We start from the raw sequence: 17170 nt of genomic DNA on the forward strand, positions 1-17170 counted from the left end.
CTCTATATCTTGAGAACCGTTATGATTTCAAAGTTTATACTTGACATGTATACTAACCAACACCAGAGGGTGTGTCATAATGTATGTACAACTTCCTAGGTCAAAGGTCAAGGTCAAAAACTTTGGTTTCAGTTAACAACCCCATGTCCTATGGTAAAGATCTTGTCCATTCTATATCTTGAGAACCGTTATGATTTCAAAGTTTATACTTGACATGTATAGTAACCAACACCAGAGGGTGTGTCATAATGTATGTACAACTTCCTAGGTCAAAGGTCAAGGTCAAAAACTTTGGTTTCAGTTGACAACCCCATGTCCTATGGTAAAGATACAATTTTTTTACCACACGTTATTTACAGCGGGGCCCCCAGAGATGATAGGGGTAGATATATAATTTGGGTTCTCCTGGAGTTGTTTACCATATATTAGGCTACTTTCTAGTATTTCTTTTCGGTGTCTCATATACATACATCCTAGTTCTTTTAACTACATGTATTGGTGGGAAAAAAATCATAATATATTTAAATATTTATTTTCATAATTTAGCTAATGCATTAATTCTTGTTAATTTTCAACAAAAGACAATTGCCAGACTAACCATTGCAATTATGTGCTTGTTGTAGTATTCTACCAAGCAAAAATTAAATTCTAATTATTTGGGGGGGGGGGGGGGGGGAGGGGGGGCTTTAATGAAAAGCTTTCCATTATGTATTGAATTTAAAGTCATTAGATTTGTAAGTCAGAAAACTTGATTGCCTTTTGTGATGTTAACATATGTTATGCAAGGAATTTTTTACTGTCAAGAGTCTCAAAATATGTGTACTGATATTTTGATTGATATTCCTTTAGTTGATGGCAGGTAAAATGACTGGTATAGATGACCAAGATTCATTCACTAAATGGTTCCATACCCAGTATGTCAGTCGACAAGATCTAACTGATCATCTGGCTAAGTTTGGTCAGGAGATTACCAAGATGGTCATGTTAGAAATAGAAAAACAACAGAAGACACAAGTAATTCTTGGAGAGGGAGGTTTATCAGAACAGGTAAATTACATCATAACAATAAATTAGAGAATGGGCTTCAGCTGGCCCCTAAACAATAATGTATACTAGTTCAGCGAAATGGACCCCATACTTAACTCTGAAAAATACAAATGAACCAATATAAGATTGTTCAAAACTAGAAGAAAAAACAAACCAAAAACCTGAAGTTAGTAACAAAAAGATTTTCCATGTTTTATTATGCCTCGTCGTCAGCCAACTGGGGCATTAAGTGTTACACTTGATCGTCCTTCCATCTTTCCCATTTTTCATTTCCACACACTTATCTTAAGTTAGCCTAATGCAAATTTTATGAAACTTGTACACAATGCTAAGAACGAAAACTCGAGACAGATTTCGAATTTAGGCTGTGAGTCATTTACCGTTCTAGAGTTATGCCCCTTTTTAACATTGAAAATTGCAAAGCTTGAATGGGGGCATTCGTGTCCTCAGAGACATTCTTCTTGTATTTGATATGGTGATGATAATGCAGAGCTTTATCAGATCCTTGTTTTTAAACAGTGCTGCTTATTGTCCCCTGCACAATGCGTTGCAGGGGACAAAGAAATACTGGGCGTCGGTCCGATCTTGTTAGCACTTTCACGTGTACAGTTCTTGCCAAATTATTATGAAACTTATATCATAGGTTTATATAAGAAATGTCTAAGATGTATTTGAAAATCAGTGCAGATCAATTATTTTTAAAAGAGTTATGCCCCTTGGAAACATTAATTATATGGAAAATTGCATCGTTAGTGCTCTCATGTGTGCAATACTTGCCATATTTTTATGAAACTTATATCATAGGTTTATATCAGCAGTGTCTTGGACAAGTTTGAAAATTAGTGCTGATCAATTATTTCTAAAAGAGTTATGCCCCTTGGAAACATTAATTATATGGAAAATTGCATTGTTAGTGCTCTCATGTTTACAATTCTTGCCAGAATTTTATATAACTTATATCATAGGTTTATATCAGCAATGTTTTTGATGAGTTCGAAAATCTGTGCTGATCAATTATTTTTAAAGAGTTATGCCCCTTGTGTAAATGAAATTTATATCATAGGTTTATATTATCAATGTCTTTTACAAGTTCGAAAATCAATGCCGATCAATTATTTTAAAATGAGTTATGCCCCTTGGAAATTTGATTATCTGGAAAATTGCATTGTTATAACTTTATGAAACTTATACCAAAGGTTTATATCAGCAATGTCTGACACTTTCTAAAATAAGTGATGATAAAATATTTTTAACGAGTTATGCCCCTTGGAAATACAAATTATAACAGAAATAGCATTGCATTTGCTCTGAAGCCTTCATTTCTCTAAGATATTTATAAAAAGTTTTAAAGAACAAAAAAAAGTTATTGCCCTTGTACCTTGGATAGATGAAATATGTGCAAGGCAGGGGGACATTGGAACTCTATTCTTTTATTTGATAGGTATTTTTTTGAAATAATAACTTTATGGCAATAATTTGAACTTTTTCTGCAGGTTGTTCAAAGAATAGTAGAGGCAGCTTTGTTGAAGTACAGTGCTGATAGACTAGCTTTGCCCGATTTTGCTTTGGAATCTGCAGGTATGTATTTCTGTTTGTGCTTGTGATTTGTTTAAACCTGTATGTGCACTCAAATTGCTTATTTCTATCTATATTTGAGAAAAATGAGTTAACATACAGTATTATAAGGGAGTTGTTGTTGAAAAGTAAAGGTAAATACTGAATATATAGAATAAGAAACCTACAAATAATTTGTCTGTTCTGTCATATGTTCCTTTGGAGTCTTAAGTTTTTTGTTATTTCAAACAATATTAATGAATAGGACAAATTACATTGATAAGTCACCAGTACAAAGCAGACTAGTACCCTTGTGTCTAGAATAATACAACCTATCCAAAAGAAACATTTGAATTGGAAAATGAATTGGAAAATTTAACATTCATTAGTTTTATAAAGCCTGTCTTATCAGACTGGTATATTGTAGTGCAATCAAAACAACACTTACTGGGTGAACACTTAATATAATTAATTTTATTTTCAAAAATTGTTTACATGAAATTTTGAAACTTTTGACAATTTCATAGGAGGAAGTGTAGTCAGTACCAGATGTTCTCAAACATACCATCGTAAAACAGCTCAGTACAGTATACTAGGCATACCACTCTGGTATGTTTCTAACTCACCAAGGACTGTCATTCAGGTAAGATTGTACAGAATCTTGATTGAAACTGGTACATTAAAACATGAAAATTTCACAAATACATATTTTTCTATAAATAGAGTTCTTTTATTTGCAGAGAACATAGTGATCTTCCAAAGTATGGCTTTATATTTAATATTCCGTGTTTTATTGGCACAACAGCTATTTTTACATCCCCGACAGCAAAATATGCATTCTTTATATGTAGAAATATTGTTCCAAGACATGTATTAAACCATTATTTAATAGCCGAGCTTCCAGTAGGTCATATTGCCTTTAAATAATAAAAAAATTGTAAACATATTTTCATCTTAGATCTGCATAATATGCATGCTTGGAAAACTTCAGTAATTTCAACCTTATATTTCTTATAATGCATTTTCAGCCAGAAATTTATCCAGGATCTTGTTGGGCTTTCCAAGGATCTCAGGGATATTTAGTGATAGAGTTGTCTACTGTGATAAAACCAACAGCCTTTACATTAGAACATATACCGAAATCTGTAACACCTGATGGTAAAATTACAAGTGCTCCTAAAGATTTTAATGTCCTGGTAGGTTTTTTTTTTTTCATAATTTGAATTAATAATTCAATTAGTCAAAGTTTAAAAAACTTCCTGTTAAAAATACAAACATGTTATGATGCAAACAAATTTGGGAAAATATCCAGTATATTTATATATATTCTTCTATATAGATATTAATACATTTAGAAAGGGTACATCATTGATAAAAAATCTAAACAACATGGATTACATTATCTGCAAATGGATGACTCATAGTATATAATAGTACAAAGCCTTTCGTTACACTCCTAATTTTGTATTTTTTAATTTAGGTTTGTACAATGTACTGTCTTTTGGTGTGTATAAAACGCACTCATGTACATATGTATTGTGTTCTTTTCTTTTATCTTGCTGTTTAAAAATTAAATAAATTTTATGATTCATTGATATAGATTAAGGAATGATGTCTCTAGAAGAATTATCATGTGGTAAAAGTTACAACACTATAATAGAAATGGTAGAAATTGTGATTCCCAAATTGTTGTAGAGCTAAGGGAGTTAACCGGATTATTGTAGTTATGAAACAATACATGTCAATAATAGCATTAGTTTAATGCTGTTAAGATATGTATAATGTAGATTAAAAATTGCATGTCAATAATGCTGTTAAGAAACATCTTGTATAGATGAAAAGGTACATATCAGTCAGATTCATATGATGAGACAGAAACACAACAATACATTACACACAAACTAGAGATCAACATGTGATCTTGAACAATAGACAATTTTCTTAATCATATGTTTTATATTTTCTGTTAATTTAATCCCATAAACATTATGGAAATTTTAATCACCGATCATAAGCAAATTTTTATTGTCTCAAACATAATTCAATGTTTTAGGGTTTAGCCAGAGAATGTGACACAGAAGGTACACTTCTAGGAAATTATACATACAATGAAGATGGAAAACCACTCCAATTTTTCCCTGTACAGGTATGACAATACTTCTATGATGTGAACTTATAAATATATTCCAAATTTTGACCCTGATTTGTGGTTCCCTGAACATGGAAATGTGATAGTGTGAGCAGGGCATGGTGCTCTATGTCCTATTTACTAGAAAAAAATTAAAGGCCTTGAACAAATGTTTTAGACAAAATTTAAAATATATTTTCAGTTTTGTGTTTTAACATCTTTAGGATGTTTTTTTATTGATTTATTATGCTTGGAAACTTTTTAAATTTAGTGTTTAAATATGAAAATAAAGCAGGGCTTCCAAAATTATTTTCAGTCAGCCGGACATTTTATATATTATCCCGATTTTAATCCCTTAAGACTAAATAAACAAAAGGCAATTATGGTAATCAGTTGCAGAGTTGGCCATCCCAATGATTGACATAAAAAAAACGATATTAAACTTTCTTTGATTCAAATTCGAAGTTCTGACGTAAACTGTTAAATTGGCAGTGCATCATTTGAAGTGTGCAACAATAAATTACATCAGCGTACTTATATTTGCCTTAGACTCTTTATTTGTGCAAAATAACGTTGTCAAAAACTTTACTTTCGTTTTTAAATCTAATACCGGATGTTATCTTGACAATGGTATAACATGGACCAGAGATGGATACGTAAATTCCGTGTACGTTTGCAAAGCATGAATGAGTGGAAGTAGCTCCTACTACGTTATTTCTTCAAGAAAATATTCGAAATAAACGTGAGAAAAAGGTATCAATGACAATTTAAGCATTTTTTGAAGAAATTAGGATGCATAATTAAATTTCACATCTGTGCACATGCGCACACGTGTACTAGTTCAAACAGAGACATGTCTCTAGTTCAAACAATGAGGTTATGACGATGTTTCATTTTCACCTTTTTAATTTTTTCATCAAATCATATTTGTAAACGTATTTCTGATAAGGCCAAAATTAAATTAAGTTTGTTTCCCCACTCCCCGACCGACTGAGAAAATAGCCGCCGACTCAAAAAAATTTGAAATTTTTTTTTTTAAATATCTCGGGTACGACCGGATCCGGATACGACCAGATCGGGTACAAACTTGCGTACTTGCCGGCATGGTAGACTGGTTCCCTGTCCTTTTATCTGGAGCCCAGATACCCCGTATGTTCAGGGTTCTCGTTTAGACGCGTATACGTGTCTTGGACGCATGGAAATCGAGCTGGACGCCTCATTTTTGAAACCCGTGAGTCCCTGGGACGCGTCCTGATTGTATCCCCTCAGTCCCAAACACATCGTTTTGCCTAGAAGATTTATAATTCGACATTGTTTTGACAAGAAACTAAACCGAAGTCGATGTCGAAAAATCTTTGTGATGCGTAGATCAATATTTTTGACAGCTGATTGATTTATAATTTACTTTGTCTGGCTTGGTTGAACAAGCCAATGAACGATCATGACCCAGTTTTGTCAAATTGAAAAGTAAAAATTGTTTGCAAACTTTTTTTTTAAATACAAATGCTTGACTACCTTAAATGAAATGCATATAAATCCAAACTAAATTATTAAAAGCAGTATAATCCAGAAATTAAATGAATTCCTTGACCACATGTTTTCTTTTGTTGACAAACATGTCACATTATCACTTTTGGCGGGAAAAATACTTGGGGAAACACCTAAATAACAGACAACCCTGTCTGGATATTTATAGACATTTAAAATAAACAGCTGATATAGGAGAGCCTATAAATAGTTAAACTTGGTATATATAATTCAATCTACACCAATTTAATTGGGAAAAGGGTGTAAAGGGGAAGGGGTTAATTTGTAAAGTTATTTTTTGTCATTTAAATATTGGTAACTAAAAATCACCAGAAAAATTCTTTTACAGAGTTTATTATTAAACAGTCCATTCATATTTTTCAAAAATATGTTCCTTTAGGATAAGGGGGACTGGCCAAATTCTTTGCAGTTTTTAAATTTTTCTAATAATTTAAAACTAAAATATCATGTTAATATAAAGGAAATTAAGGGGGTAGACATTCTAACACTTACATTAAAGATGCTACAAATGGTTATATGTGCCAGACATACACATGATCAATTTGTTTTGCTCTGTTGGGTATTAAAAAAAAATTATCAAGATATAAAAAAAAAAAAAACACCTACCTACATACCCACCTACAGCAATGTGGGTAGGGGTGTGGGGAAACATACATTTTTTTAATTGTGGCCTAATTTAAATCTTTTTGACTAAATTAATTAGATGCAAACCGCTGAAATGTAAGAAAATAACTTTGAATAGACCGATCAATGTCCGGTTCAAAATAGTTTACCTGTCACCTGAACAGGTAAATTTCAGCTGTTTGACAACTAATTAGTCTTGATTAAAATGAGAAGGTATTAAAGTAGGGGTTGTTTTGATAGTACTTAATGATCATGTCACTTTTATGACCGGAAATGTGTGGCTGTTAAAGGCAAAACGTTGGGTCAAAAAGATCGCGAAAACTGTTAAAATGACCGTCTCTTAAAGCCTTGAAATCTAAAAAGTAGATGACCGTTTCATGCTTTGCCCAGCCGGACTTTTACCAGACATTATACAATTGTCCGGCATATATGACCGTTTTGGAAGCCTTGAAATAAAGACATTATTTCAAACAGTTTGAATGAAGAAATACAAAAATGTAGTGGTCAACTAAAGAATGCAACTACTCTTTGAATAACCTGATGATAAAATATACACAAAGCTCTACTTTATCTTGCTTTCTTCTATCCTATAATAAGTGATCAGCCAAATTATCCTATAATGATGCTGCCGGCTTTAGGCAACTATTGTAACTATATTTCTTCTTGCAGACTACAGAGGGAGTCTTCAAGTTTATAGAATTAAGGATAACAAGTAACCATGGAAACCAGATGTTCACATGTCTGTACAGATTTAGAGTTCATGGAATTCCAGCAGAGCAGGATAAACCTTAAAACATACTGTATAGCAGTTAGCCAATATATCAAACATAGGTTTTCTTCTAGGAAAGGAACCATGACTTCAATATAAACCATCTTCAAGTGAAATATTTTCTACAGGGTAAAAATGAATGTGTCAACATATATCTATGCAAGAATGTGCAAGAGAAAATTTGAACTTTCACATTGTTCAAAGGAGATAAACAATTGGATATAAAATATGCTTAATAGAATAAGTGTAAAACTGTCAGTGAATGACATCATTGTTAATGATGGATTGGGGAATGAGAGAAAATGAAAGTACATTGTGTATAATTATTTATTATGCAAATGGAAACTAAAATGGACTTTTTTTTTTTGAAAGAAATTTGTTTCAATATTATATAATAATGCATGAAATAAAGAAATGAACAATGATTGACAAATTATTTGTGAAGAGATCTAACAGGGTTTGTATTTGTAGTGTATCCAACCAGACTTGAAAAATACACCATATATTTATTTTGTTTGTTAAAAAACCATCGTGAAAATTTATGTATAGATTTTTTATTATTATTATTTGTTAAGAAAGGTGTTTATTTTATATGAATAAGTTATTGTTTTTTTTATTTTTTTGTTGATGTCAATACTAATGGTACATGTACTATTTTACTTTGCTCAAATTCATATGAAATTAGCTACAATATAATGAATGCAGTACACTCTTGCTGTACCAATAAAACATATATTGTACATTGTACACAGGGAAGGCACTTTGTAGGTGTTTAAAATGGAGTTTAACACCAATCCATAGTTTAGGTTTCATAGTGCCTTCTTTGGTCCCCATATTTATGGAACAGCCCTTTAAGGGGATTGAAAATATCAGAAACAGTGAAATTGTCTCTCTTCTCAGTTTTATTTTTCTCGTAATATGTAAATTAAAAATTATCTCCATTTGTTTTACTGCATACCAGATAAATATTGGTTTTCTATGAAATATGATTTTGATGAATGTTATTTTTACTGTTATTTCTGTTTGTTTTATAATCAACGGGTGAACAACACAGTATTCATCCTTCTTTTTTTACTTCAAAACCCCATTGCTATGTTTTTACTGTGATACTTTCCACCTTGCAGCTATGCTGTATTTGTCTACACTTTACATCAGAAACAAGGTAATTAAAAAAAAAGAAAGATTCAAAATATTACTCTAAAGGTTTTGGAAATTAATTTAAGTAATTTTTTAAAGAAAATAAAACCAAAGCGCAGATATTTTTATCAAATTTCATGAAATATGAAACCTCTAAATTTGAGAAATGGATGAAATATTATTACTTCTCTTCTGTCTGGTACTTAAATATTTCTTAAAATGTATATAATATATTAAGATCACATTTGAGGACCAACTACAGAAACTTTGGGAATGGATCTCCTTTTTTTTTTCCTTCTATTTTTTTTTCTTAGGTGTTTAGGATTTTATTAAATTTTCTCTAATATTTCAAATTATTTTTCCTTCTTTGATTTGTTTTTGTCCATTCAATCTTATAATAACTGTTGTTTATAAGTGCTACCCCTCTGCATCGTTTGTGTGGTTTGAGCAAGTATGAAAAATTTCTCAATTAAACTCATAAAAATCATATATGTATTATTTTATAAAATATGCAATAGATAGTTGTTTTTGTGGTTTAAAAGTTGTATAATCTTAAATGATAGTGTACATTTACATTAGGGCTATTCCATTAAAATGTATGTGGGAGGGTAGGAAGGGACTTTCAAAATATCCCTACAACCAAGAACCATTTTTAGATAATTTTGCATAATGGTAATAGACGCATACTGAAAAAAGACCCGTGACCCACATTCAATAATTAAACTTCCCTTCCTACCCTCCCACATACATTTTAATGGAATAGCCCTTAGTATTTTAGGAGAATCTCAGAAATGCTGGATTTATTAACAGTGCAATTAAACATTGTATACTAAGTTGTATACCAGTTCAAATGGCTGTAGTTCAGTACCAGTACATTTATTTTTAAGGATTCAAAGGCAGCTCAATTAGGTTGTGTTTATTTTTTATTCATTATTATTGTTCGTCTTTTGCATATATCATCCATGTTTTTAATGCATAGTAGCTTTTTATTTTTCTTTACATGTATTGCGAAAAAATGTTTAGTTTAAGGTCATAGGTTATTTCTGGATAATTTCAAAGAAAGAAGACAGTTATTTTTCATTTATTAGCTTTGATATGGGACCAAGAAGAATGTGTTCACTTTCATTGATCTACATCAGTTATTCATATAATCTGTTTTCAAATTCAGCTTTTAGCAAATTATTTATGCCAAGTTTAATATGGCTTATATTTCCATGTCAAAATTTGACTAAAGTTTTTTTGACAAATCATATTTAATAAGAGATCAAAGGTTAAGATTATAATATATTGTCAAAAATATACTTTAATTTTGCTGAATGAATGTTTTTGTTATAAAATCAAGGATGAAGTAAATATTTTTTTCTTTTACAAAAGTCTTTATTAATTTCAAAACTATTATGCAGGCATTGACTAATATACATATTATTTTTTCACTTATCATAAAGTAGTTTGCTGGTAAATTAAATATGAGATTACAAATGTAGTTCAAACTTTACATGTAAAGTATTATTACTGCCATGAATATTCACTTAAAATCAAAAATATGCTTTTTGCTTAATGTGCTTTTTTTGTTATAGAAACAAGATGTTGTACTGTTAAACTTGTGTACAAACATTAGATTAAATAGTGTTGTCATCATTAAATGGTCAAAATAACTTGCTGTTGTTGTTTTTGCCACAGCAGCTAGGCGAAGGAGGGATTAAGCGTTACCCTTGACCGTCTGTCCATCTGTTCTTCCTTCCGTCCATCCCAAAAGTATTTTCGCATATTATAAGCAAGCTTGAGCGGGGGCATTCATGTCCTCAGACACATTCTTCTTTCATTTCTCATATGAAAAACTATCATTTACTTAAGTAAAGGAGAATTGTTTTGGTCATTATTTTAGGAGAATAACAAAAGAACTTCAAACAAAACTTGAAAACCATGATTATAGTATGAGTCTCTGATTTTAAGTAGTAGCCCTACTGTAATCTGTCAATCCATACATTCAAAGTTGCACAGCAATATATCTACTTGTAGGGTTGATGAAGATGAGATTACTTTCAATGTTGGTGATTTTTATTTCTTTTATTTCAGAGGTACAAAATATCTATAGACATTTTTAAAAATGGGAATTTTCAAGTCACACACAAAATTTAGTTTATTTTGAAAAATTACAATATGTTTTAAAAATGACAAGTGTTATATTTTATTTATTGAAGTGCACAATGATCAACATATAAAAGCTGCCTATGGCAATAAATCTAAATATCTCCGCAAAAGTCGGCCTTGCATTGGAATCAAGTTCTGAAAAAAGAAAACATATATTTATTGTAATTGTAATTAATGTCGCATGAAATTGCTGAATTCTAAATAAGGTTTTGAAATTAAATATAAATTCTGAATACCTTTTACTGTTGGATTTCTAACATAGAGACAAGAATTTCAAATATACCTGTAATAATAACTAACATTGAAATGACTGGAAACAATTTCTTTTGTTCCAGTATCCCCAAAATAACCTTTCCACTACAGAATTGTCCATGTAAGACACACAAAGATCTAAAATTATGCTGGCTGAAAGAAATATCTTTGAACGTTTGATGCTTATCATTTTTTCAGGCATTTGAAGACATCTTATGTATATTTATCCTGTTAGCTTCCTTATCTTTAACTCACTTATCATATAAGGCAAACTATTGCCCTGACAGTGTTCATGGGTATCTCTGACTTCATTCCATTTGTATTTCAGTGTCCATGGGTATCTTGGACTTCATTTCATTTGTACTTGTAGTGTCACTTTTAGACTAGATGTTCTTTAGTCTTAAAAACTGTACTATATTGCAATTGAAAATTTACTTTATGAACATCATTTCACTGATCACTGATGTGAAAGTATTGTTCAATGAAGCCAATTTGAATGATTTCCTTTGATTTCTCAAAACACAGACGAATATTTTATGACAAAGCAACAGATATTAACAAATCATACAAGATGGCATAAACAGCTAACACTGTAACAGTATATGACATCAGCTAATATATATTATCTACTTAAATACAGTCACAATCAGACCAATGATGAAAGTGTTATCCATTATACATTATGATATTTATACAACATTATTCCATTTTAAGATTGGATAACTTAATTACTAGTAGTCATTCGGCAAAGCTCATAGTTTTGAGCTGCAAATTGAAAGTTGTAATACAAGATACTTACAGCTTGAACAATAGGACTGTTCACACAGTTGGTGGGTGGAGTAAATGAATCAGCCTTGCTTATTCCTGGAGTAATGTTACTGAAACCTACACTCTGTATTACAAATTCTGAAATGAAACAATTTAAGCATGAGGTATTTTACGGTAAAAATAGTTGGTGAAATGGAGATGCTAGTCATTTGCAAAAAAATCAGTATATAATAGAAAGGATTCACATTTTGCATCATCAGTACCTACAGTGGTGTAAGAACAATAGAGAGATTTTTTTGTGAATCAGGTAAAAAAGTGTTTTGTTTATTGTGCTATCCATGCTTATTCAAATTCATTTTTGTTATCTTAAGTTTGTAATTTAAAATTTTAAAGTTATGTACAAATCCTTATGTCTTTGTTCACAAAATTTGACTAGAAAATAGAATTGAGCTGATTTTTTGTATTCCATATTATGGTGCATATTAGAAAAAATTGAAGAAGAAAAAATATATACAAAGACTTTGTTAAGCATTGAAGAGTTTAGAAGATGATTATCTCTATGGGGAATTTTAAAACCTCCTGGTCATGTGGTCTTAAGTGGGCAGCTGTTTCACTGACAACATCACATCTTGTATTTTTACGATGAATTTTTTTATGCATACTATGATAATAATTTCAGATAAGATAACATATACACATTGTAAAAAAAAAACCAAATGTACCATTTCCAGTTTGACCACTGACCATCTCTCCAACTGGAACACATGTATTAGCTGTTACTGTTACACCAACTTCTAACTGTCCTCTCATGTATGTGTATGAATTTATCATCATCTTGTTACTGGGAGGTCCCATATAGCTTGATCTCTGCAATTTTGCATCACCTAAAAGGTTAAAAGTAGAAAGGCAATATTTTATATGTAAATTATACATTAGTCTTTGTATCTAGAACTAAAATGTATTTATAAACGTTTTGCAGCCTATATTAAATGATAAATAACATTATTATTTAAATACTGTCTATTAATTAAAACAATAATAGCTGTTATGCATACATAACACATTAAAGTAAATTTCTTATTGTCCTTAGTAATATGTATGAAATGTTTGCCACTGGAAATTAAGCAAGTAACCATCATTCATACATCAGCATCATCAGCTCTATATTTGGCTTGAATAAACACCAACAGGTTTAATTGAGTGGTTCATACAATACAAAAATGAAGAGATTATGGGGATATACAAATGTATGTCCAATTATTTAGCACCTACAGAAATGATGAATTATGATAAAGCTAGAGAAAAATATATATTGCCTGTAAAATTTTAGATGTGGTTTAGTAAATTAATAAAGGATAGGTAACTTACTTGGAATACAGTTAGGAACAAATGGACCCAGAGGTGTTCTAGTGCAGTTATTACCGCTGACTGTATATTGAATGCCCTGAAAATAGTGAAGAGGCTTTTAACATCTGATAGACAATCACATTTCAACTTAAATTTCTTGTTACATTCTACTAGTACCATGTTTTAAAAGGTACAATAGATTAGCTTGTATGGTAAAACATATGAGGAACGTTGTAAGAAAATAAAGGTCACAAAAGTTTGTCCTACATAATTTTGGGGGTTTGTGATGAATTATATGATATGAAAAAATAAAAAAAAAATGTTATTTGCATACTACAGTAAGTAACAGTATTATTAAATTAGTCTTAGGTGCCTAGAAAAAAAGCAGTTTTTAATGCTTTTTCTGCATTTAAATCGTTTCACCATGCAGATATTTTGACTTTGTTTCAGAGAAATATTTCCGTACCTCATTATTAAAGAGGCATTATCTACAATTTAGACAACAATTCAAAATACGATTCTTTTTGTTTCAAGTATTAATAAAAGTGGAATTTTGAAATAATATTTCCTTATAAGTAGTCATGTTGGCCCAAATTTGTCAAAATAAGCCCAAAAACATCGCTGATGTATTATTGACTTGCAAGTCAATAATTTAACCTTATTGAATCCGTATTCATTTGACCTTCAACTTAACCCCTAAGCTGGAGATGGTTACGCATGTGATCGGCTACCAAAAGAAAAAGAATGTCAACATTGAAAGTGAAACAATGATGAACCATTTGGTTGACTTGATTCGATCCAAAAAAAAAATTATCTTGTACAGATAAAACGATGATAAACATACTTTTTCAACCTATAATATAAAATCAAACAGACCTAGAAAAATCCAATAGTAGTTGCTATCTATTTATATTTATATGTACGTTTGTTTTTGGTTATATGACCGTCGGAGGTCATCTAGATGACGTCTAGACTAAAATACACACGAAATGCTGATACATATTATCGAGTCCATGCATTGTTTAATCGTTTATTTTAGACTTTTTGTAATTTGGATATACGTTTTAGTATGTTATAAATCAAATATGAGAATTTGAGTCAAATCGGTAGACATGAATTTGACAGCTAATGCCCCTTTAAATATGCACTTAAAATAATTGATAATGTTAGTTATTGATATCACATTTAAGCTGATTCAGTTTAGGAGTTGTGGGTACAAATGAATGAACAAATAGACGGACGAACTGACAATTATTGTTGAAAACATACAAAAAAACGCACGGTGCTACCGAAAAATACACAAATTTGTACTTGCCTGTGCATAATTCAAAATCACACCAACATTTGTGTTATATCCTCCTGTACTCATGTACAACATTGCAGCCACGCGTTTGTTAGTGGCATCATACGCAACACTTATAGCGCCCTGCAAACAAAACAGTTGAGTTCATAATATCGAAAATCCTAAATTATTATATGACCTCCAAAAAATAGACCAAAATCAATTTTTTTGGATTTTTTTTTAGTTTCTTTGAGAAACTTTGACAGTTCGCTTTTAGGATGTCGCATAATATTCATTGACAATGTGAAGTTGAATTTGAGATGTCTATAAATCAAATTTTGGGAATTCCAAAAAAGTTTAAATTTCATCGATATTTCAATTTCAAGCATAGAAATAAAACATTGAGTTTCAGGACCTCTACAAAGATTCAAGCGAATGTAGGATACCCTTAGGTCTTAGAACAAACAAGCATGGAAATAGAACACTGTGTTTCACGTCCTCTACCAAGATTCAAGTGAACATAGGAAATCCTGAGGTCTTAGAATAAAAAAAGACACCCTTAATATGATATATGTAATGTCTGAAATAAACACACCCTTAATATGATATATGTAATGTCTGAAATAAAGACACCCTTAATATGATATATGTAATGTCTGAAATGAAGACACCCTTAATATGATATATGTAATGTCTGAAATAAAGACACCCTTAATATGATATATGTAATGTCTGAAATAAAGACACCCTTAATATGATATATGTAATGTCTGAAATAAAGACACCCTTAATATGATACATGTAATGTCTGAAATATTTCTGGTGGTAGAGATCCTAAAATCGAAATACCGGTCCAATAATATAGTTAAAATTTTGAAATCTAAATTAGGTTCTGAAATTCTTCAGGATGTTCTGAGATAGAAATTTTGGGGTCAATAAATACGACCTCGGAGCTCTATTTTTCCATCCTTAATTGACTTGACCTACCGTAACTATTGTCGGGTCTGCTGTATCATTTTGAGAAACAGCTATAATCGTCCCCTCCGTGCCTTCCCACTGAGCAGGGACACAGCATATTTGTGCTTGAGTTCCTACTGCTAGAGCTAGAGTTACTATGAGTACTATCATCTTGAGGTATCAACAATACTGAAAAATCGGCTACTACAATAATGTTCTGTCTTATCAGTTACTCCTTATCTGTATTACGGATCGTGGTATTTTCATCAAATAAGGAATTAAGAATATGATAATAAGGTGTAAGACCTCGAAAGGTTTCTGTGACATGATATAAAATGTTGGAACTTTGATATTGTTATCCCCGTGCGAATCAACAATATTACTGTCTGATGTGTGACGTCGGACATATATGCAGTAACAAAAACGCTAAATCGACTTTTTATGCGATACTTTTAATTTATATCTATAAGTCGGCAAAATCGATGATTTTGAGAAGTTGTTTTTATCCCGTTTCTCTTTTTTATACTTTCTTGACCCAACCAACATCAAACTATTTTCTCAGGCGCAGTTGTTAAATTTATAATTAATTCGTGTTCTGATGTTATTTTAGAACGACTAGTATGGCATGGTATTGGTTGCAAAAATTTGATATTTTTCATTTAAATACAATATTTTTAATTAAATTGGTATATTTCTTCATTTAAATGCAATATTTTTAATTTAATTGGTATATTTCTTCATTTAAATGCAATATTTTTTTATTTGAATGGTATATTTTTTTCATTTAAATGCAATATTTTTTATTCAAATGGTATAATTTGTCATTCAAATGCAATATTTTTTATTTGAATGGTATATTTTTTCATTTAAATGCAATATTTTTTCATTTAAATGCAATATTTTTTATTCAAATGGTATAATTTGTCATTCAAATGCAATATTTTTTATTCAATTGGTATAGTAGTTTTTTATTTATATGCAATAATTGCATTATGGGAAATTCTTTGACGTCATAAGGTCAAATTTGCAACAACGTTTGTGATTGGTCGGTAATTGTTTGGATTTCTCCCCTTTCTTTCTAAACATGAGTGACCAAGAATTAAAAAACGCGTCAGAATATCGCCCCTCTAACTAAATCTGGCGTTCGTACGAGTTCTGCACTGGCTGTTAAAATCTTCTGGTCCCAACTATTATTTCTATTGCAAAATTTCGATGGTCAAAACGTTCTGACCACAACTTTTCAAAAACTTTCCGGCATTATTTATGGATCTATATGCAAGTATAACGTTTTTTTGGAATAGATTAGACATCGTTGGTTTTCCCGTTTGAATGGTTTTATACTAGTCATTTTTTGGGCCCTTTATATCTTGTTGTTCGGTGTGAGCAAATACGACGTGTTGAAAACCGTACTTTGACCTATATAATGGTTTATATTTACAAATTATGACTTGGATGGAGATTTGTCTCATTGGCACTCATACCACATCTTCTTATATCTGTATACAACGTAAACCAGACGTTTCTTAGATTGTTTTCTTTTTTTAATAAATCCTTTGCCGCGCGTTGTGTACTGATTGATACTTCAGTCTGGGAGAACAAGATTTAT

The 17170-nt window shown here is 30.9% G+C and overlaps 2 protein-coding genes across 9 annotated transcripts in view; one reads left to right on the plus strand and one right to left on the minus strand.

Moving 5' to 3' along the window:
* LOC127709023 (SUN domain-containing protein 1-like) overlaps window positions 1-10462 on the plus strand; it is a 58672-nt gene extending 48210 nt beyond the window's left edge. For all 8 annotated transcript variants that reach the window (XM_052214298.1, XM_052214299.1, XM_052214304.1 and 5 more), the window contains 6 exons: window positions 850-1047; window positions 2541-2625; window positions 3129-3244; window positions 3630-3797; window positions 4655-4747; window positions 7571-10462. In XM_052214298.1, the coding sequence (XP_052070258.1) occupies window positions 850-1047; window positions 2541-2625; window positions 3129-3244; window positions 3630-3797; window positions 4655-4747; window positions 7571-7693 (783 nt within the window). In that variant the 3' untranslated portion in view covers window positions 7694-10462. The remainder of the gene's footprint in view (window positions 1-849; window positions 1048-2540; window positions 2626-3128; window positions 3245-3629; window positions 3798-4654; window positions 4748-7570) is intronic.
* A 467-nt stretch (window positions 10463-10929) lies between these two features.
* LOC127709057 (uncharacterized) lies at window positions 10930-15750 on the minus strand. The gene is made up of 6 exons (XM_052214389.1): window positions 15595-15750; window positions 14641-14751; window positions 13347-13422; window positions 12701-12862; window positions 12010-12116; window positions 10930-11093 (listed from the first exon to the last, which is right to left on the minus strand). The coding sequence occupies exons 1-6, from the start codon at window positions 15733-15735 to the stop codon at window positions 11037-11039; spliced, it is 654 nt and encodes a 217-aa protein (XP_052070349.1). The 5' UTR covers window positions 15736-15750; the 3' UTR covers window positions 10930-11036.
* Window positions 15751-17170: the final 1420 nt, after the last annotated feature.

This window comes from Mytilus californianus, unplaced genomic scaffold, assembly GCF_021869535.1.
Source record: "Mytilus californianus isolate M0D057914Y unplaced genomic scaffold, xbMytCali1.0.p SCAF_7, whole genome shotgun sequence".
NCBI lineage: Eukaryota > Metazoa > Mollusca > Bivalvia > Mytilida > Mytilidae > Mytilus > Mytilus californianus.

Excerpts from the sequence above, each read along its gene's own strand:
- LOC127709057 (XM_052214389.1), bottom strand. The coding sequence starts at position 15,735 with ATGATAGTACTCATAGTAACTCTAGCTCTAGCAGTAGGAACTCAAGCA. Across the intron at positions 13,423-14,640 it reads TGATTTTGAATTATGCACAG|GGCATTCAATATACAGTCAG; the intron begins GCAAGTACAAAT and ends CACTATTTTCAG. Across the intron at positions 12,117-12,700 it reads CAGTGGTCAAACTGGAAATG|AATTTGTAATACAGAGTGTA; the intron begins GTACATTTGGTT and ends GTTTCATTTCAG.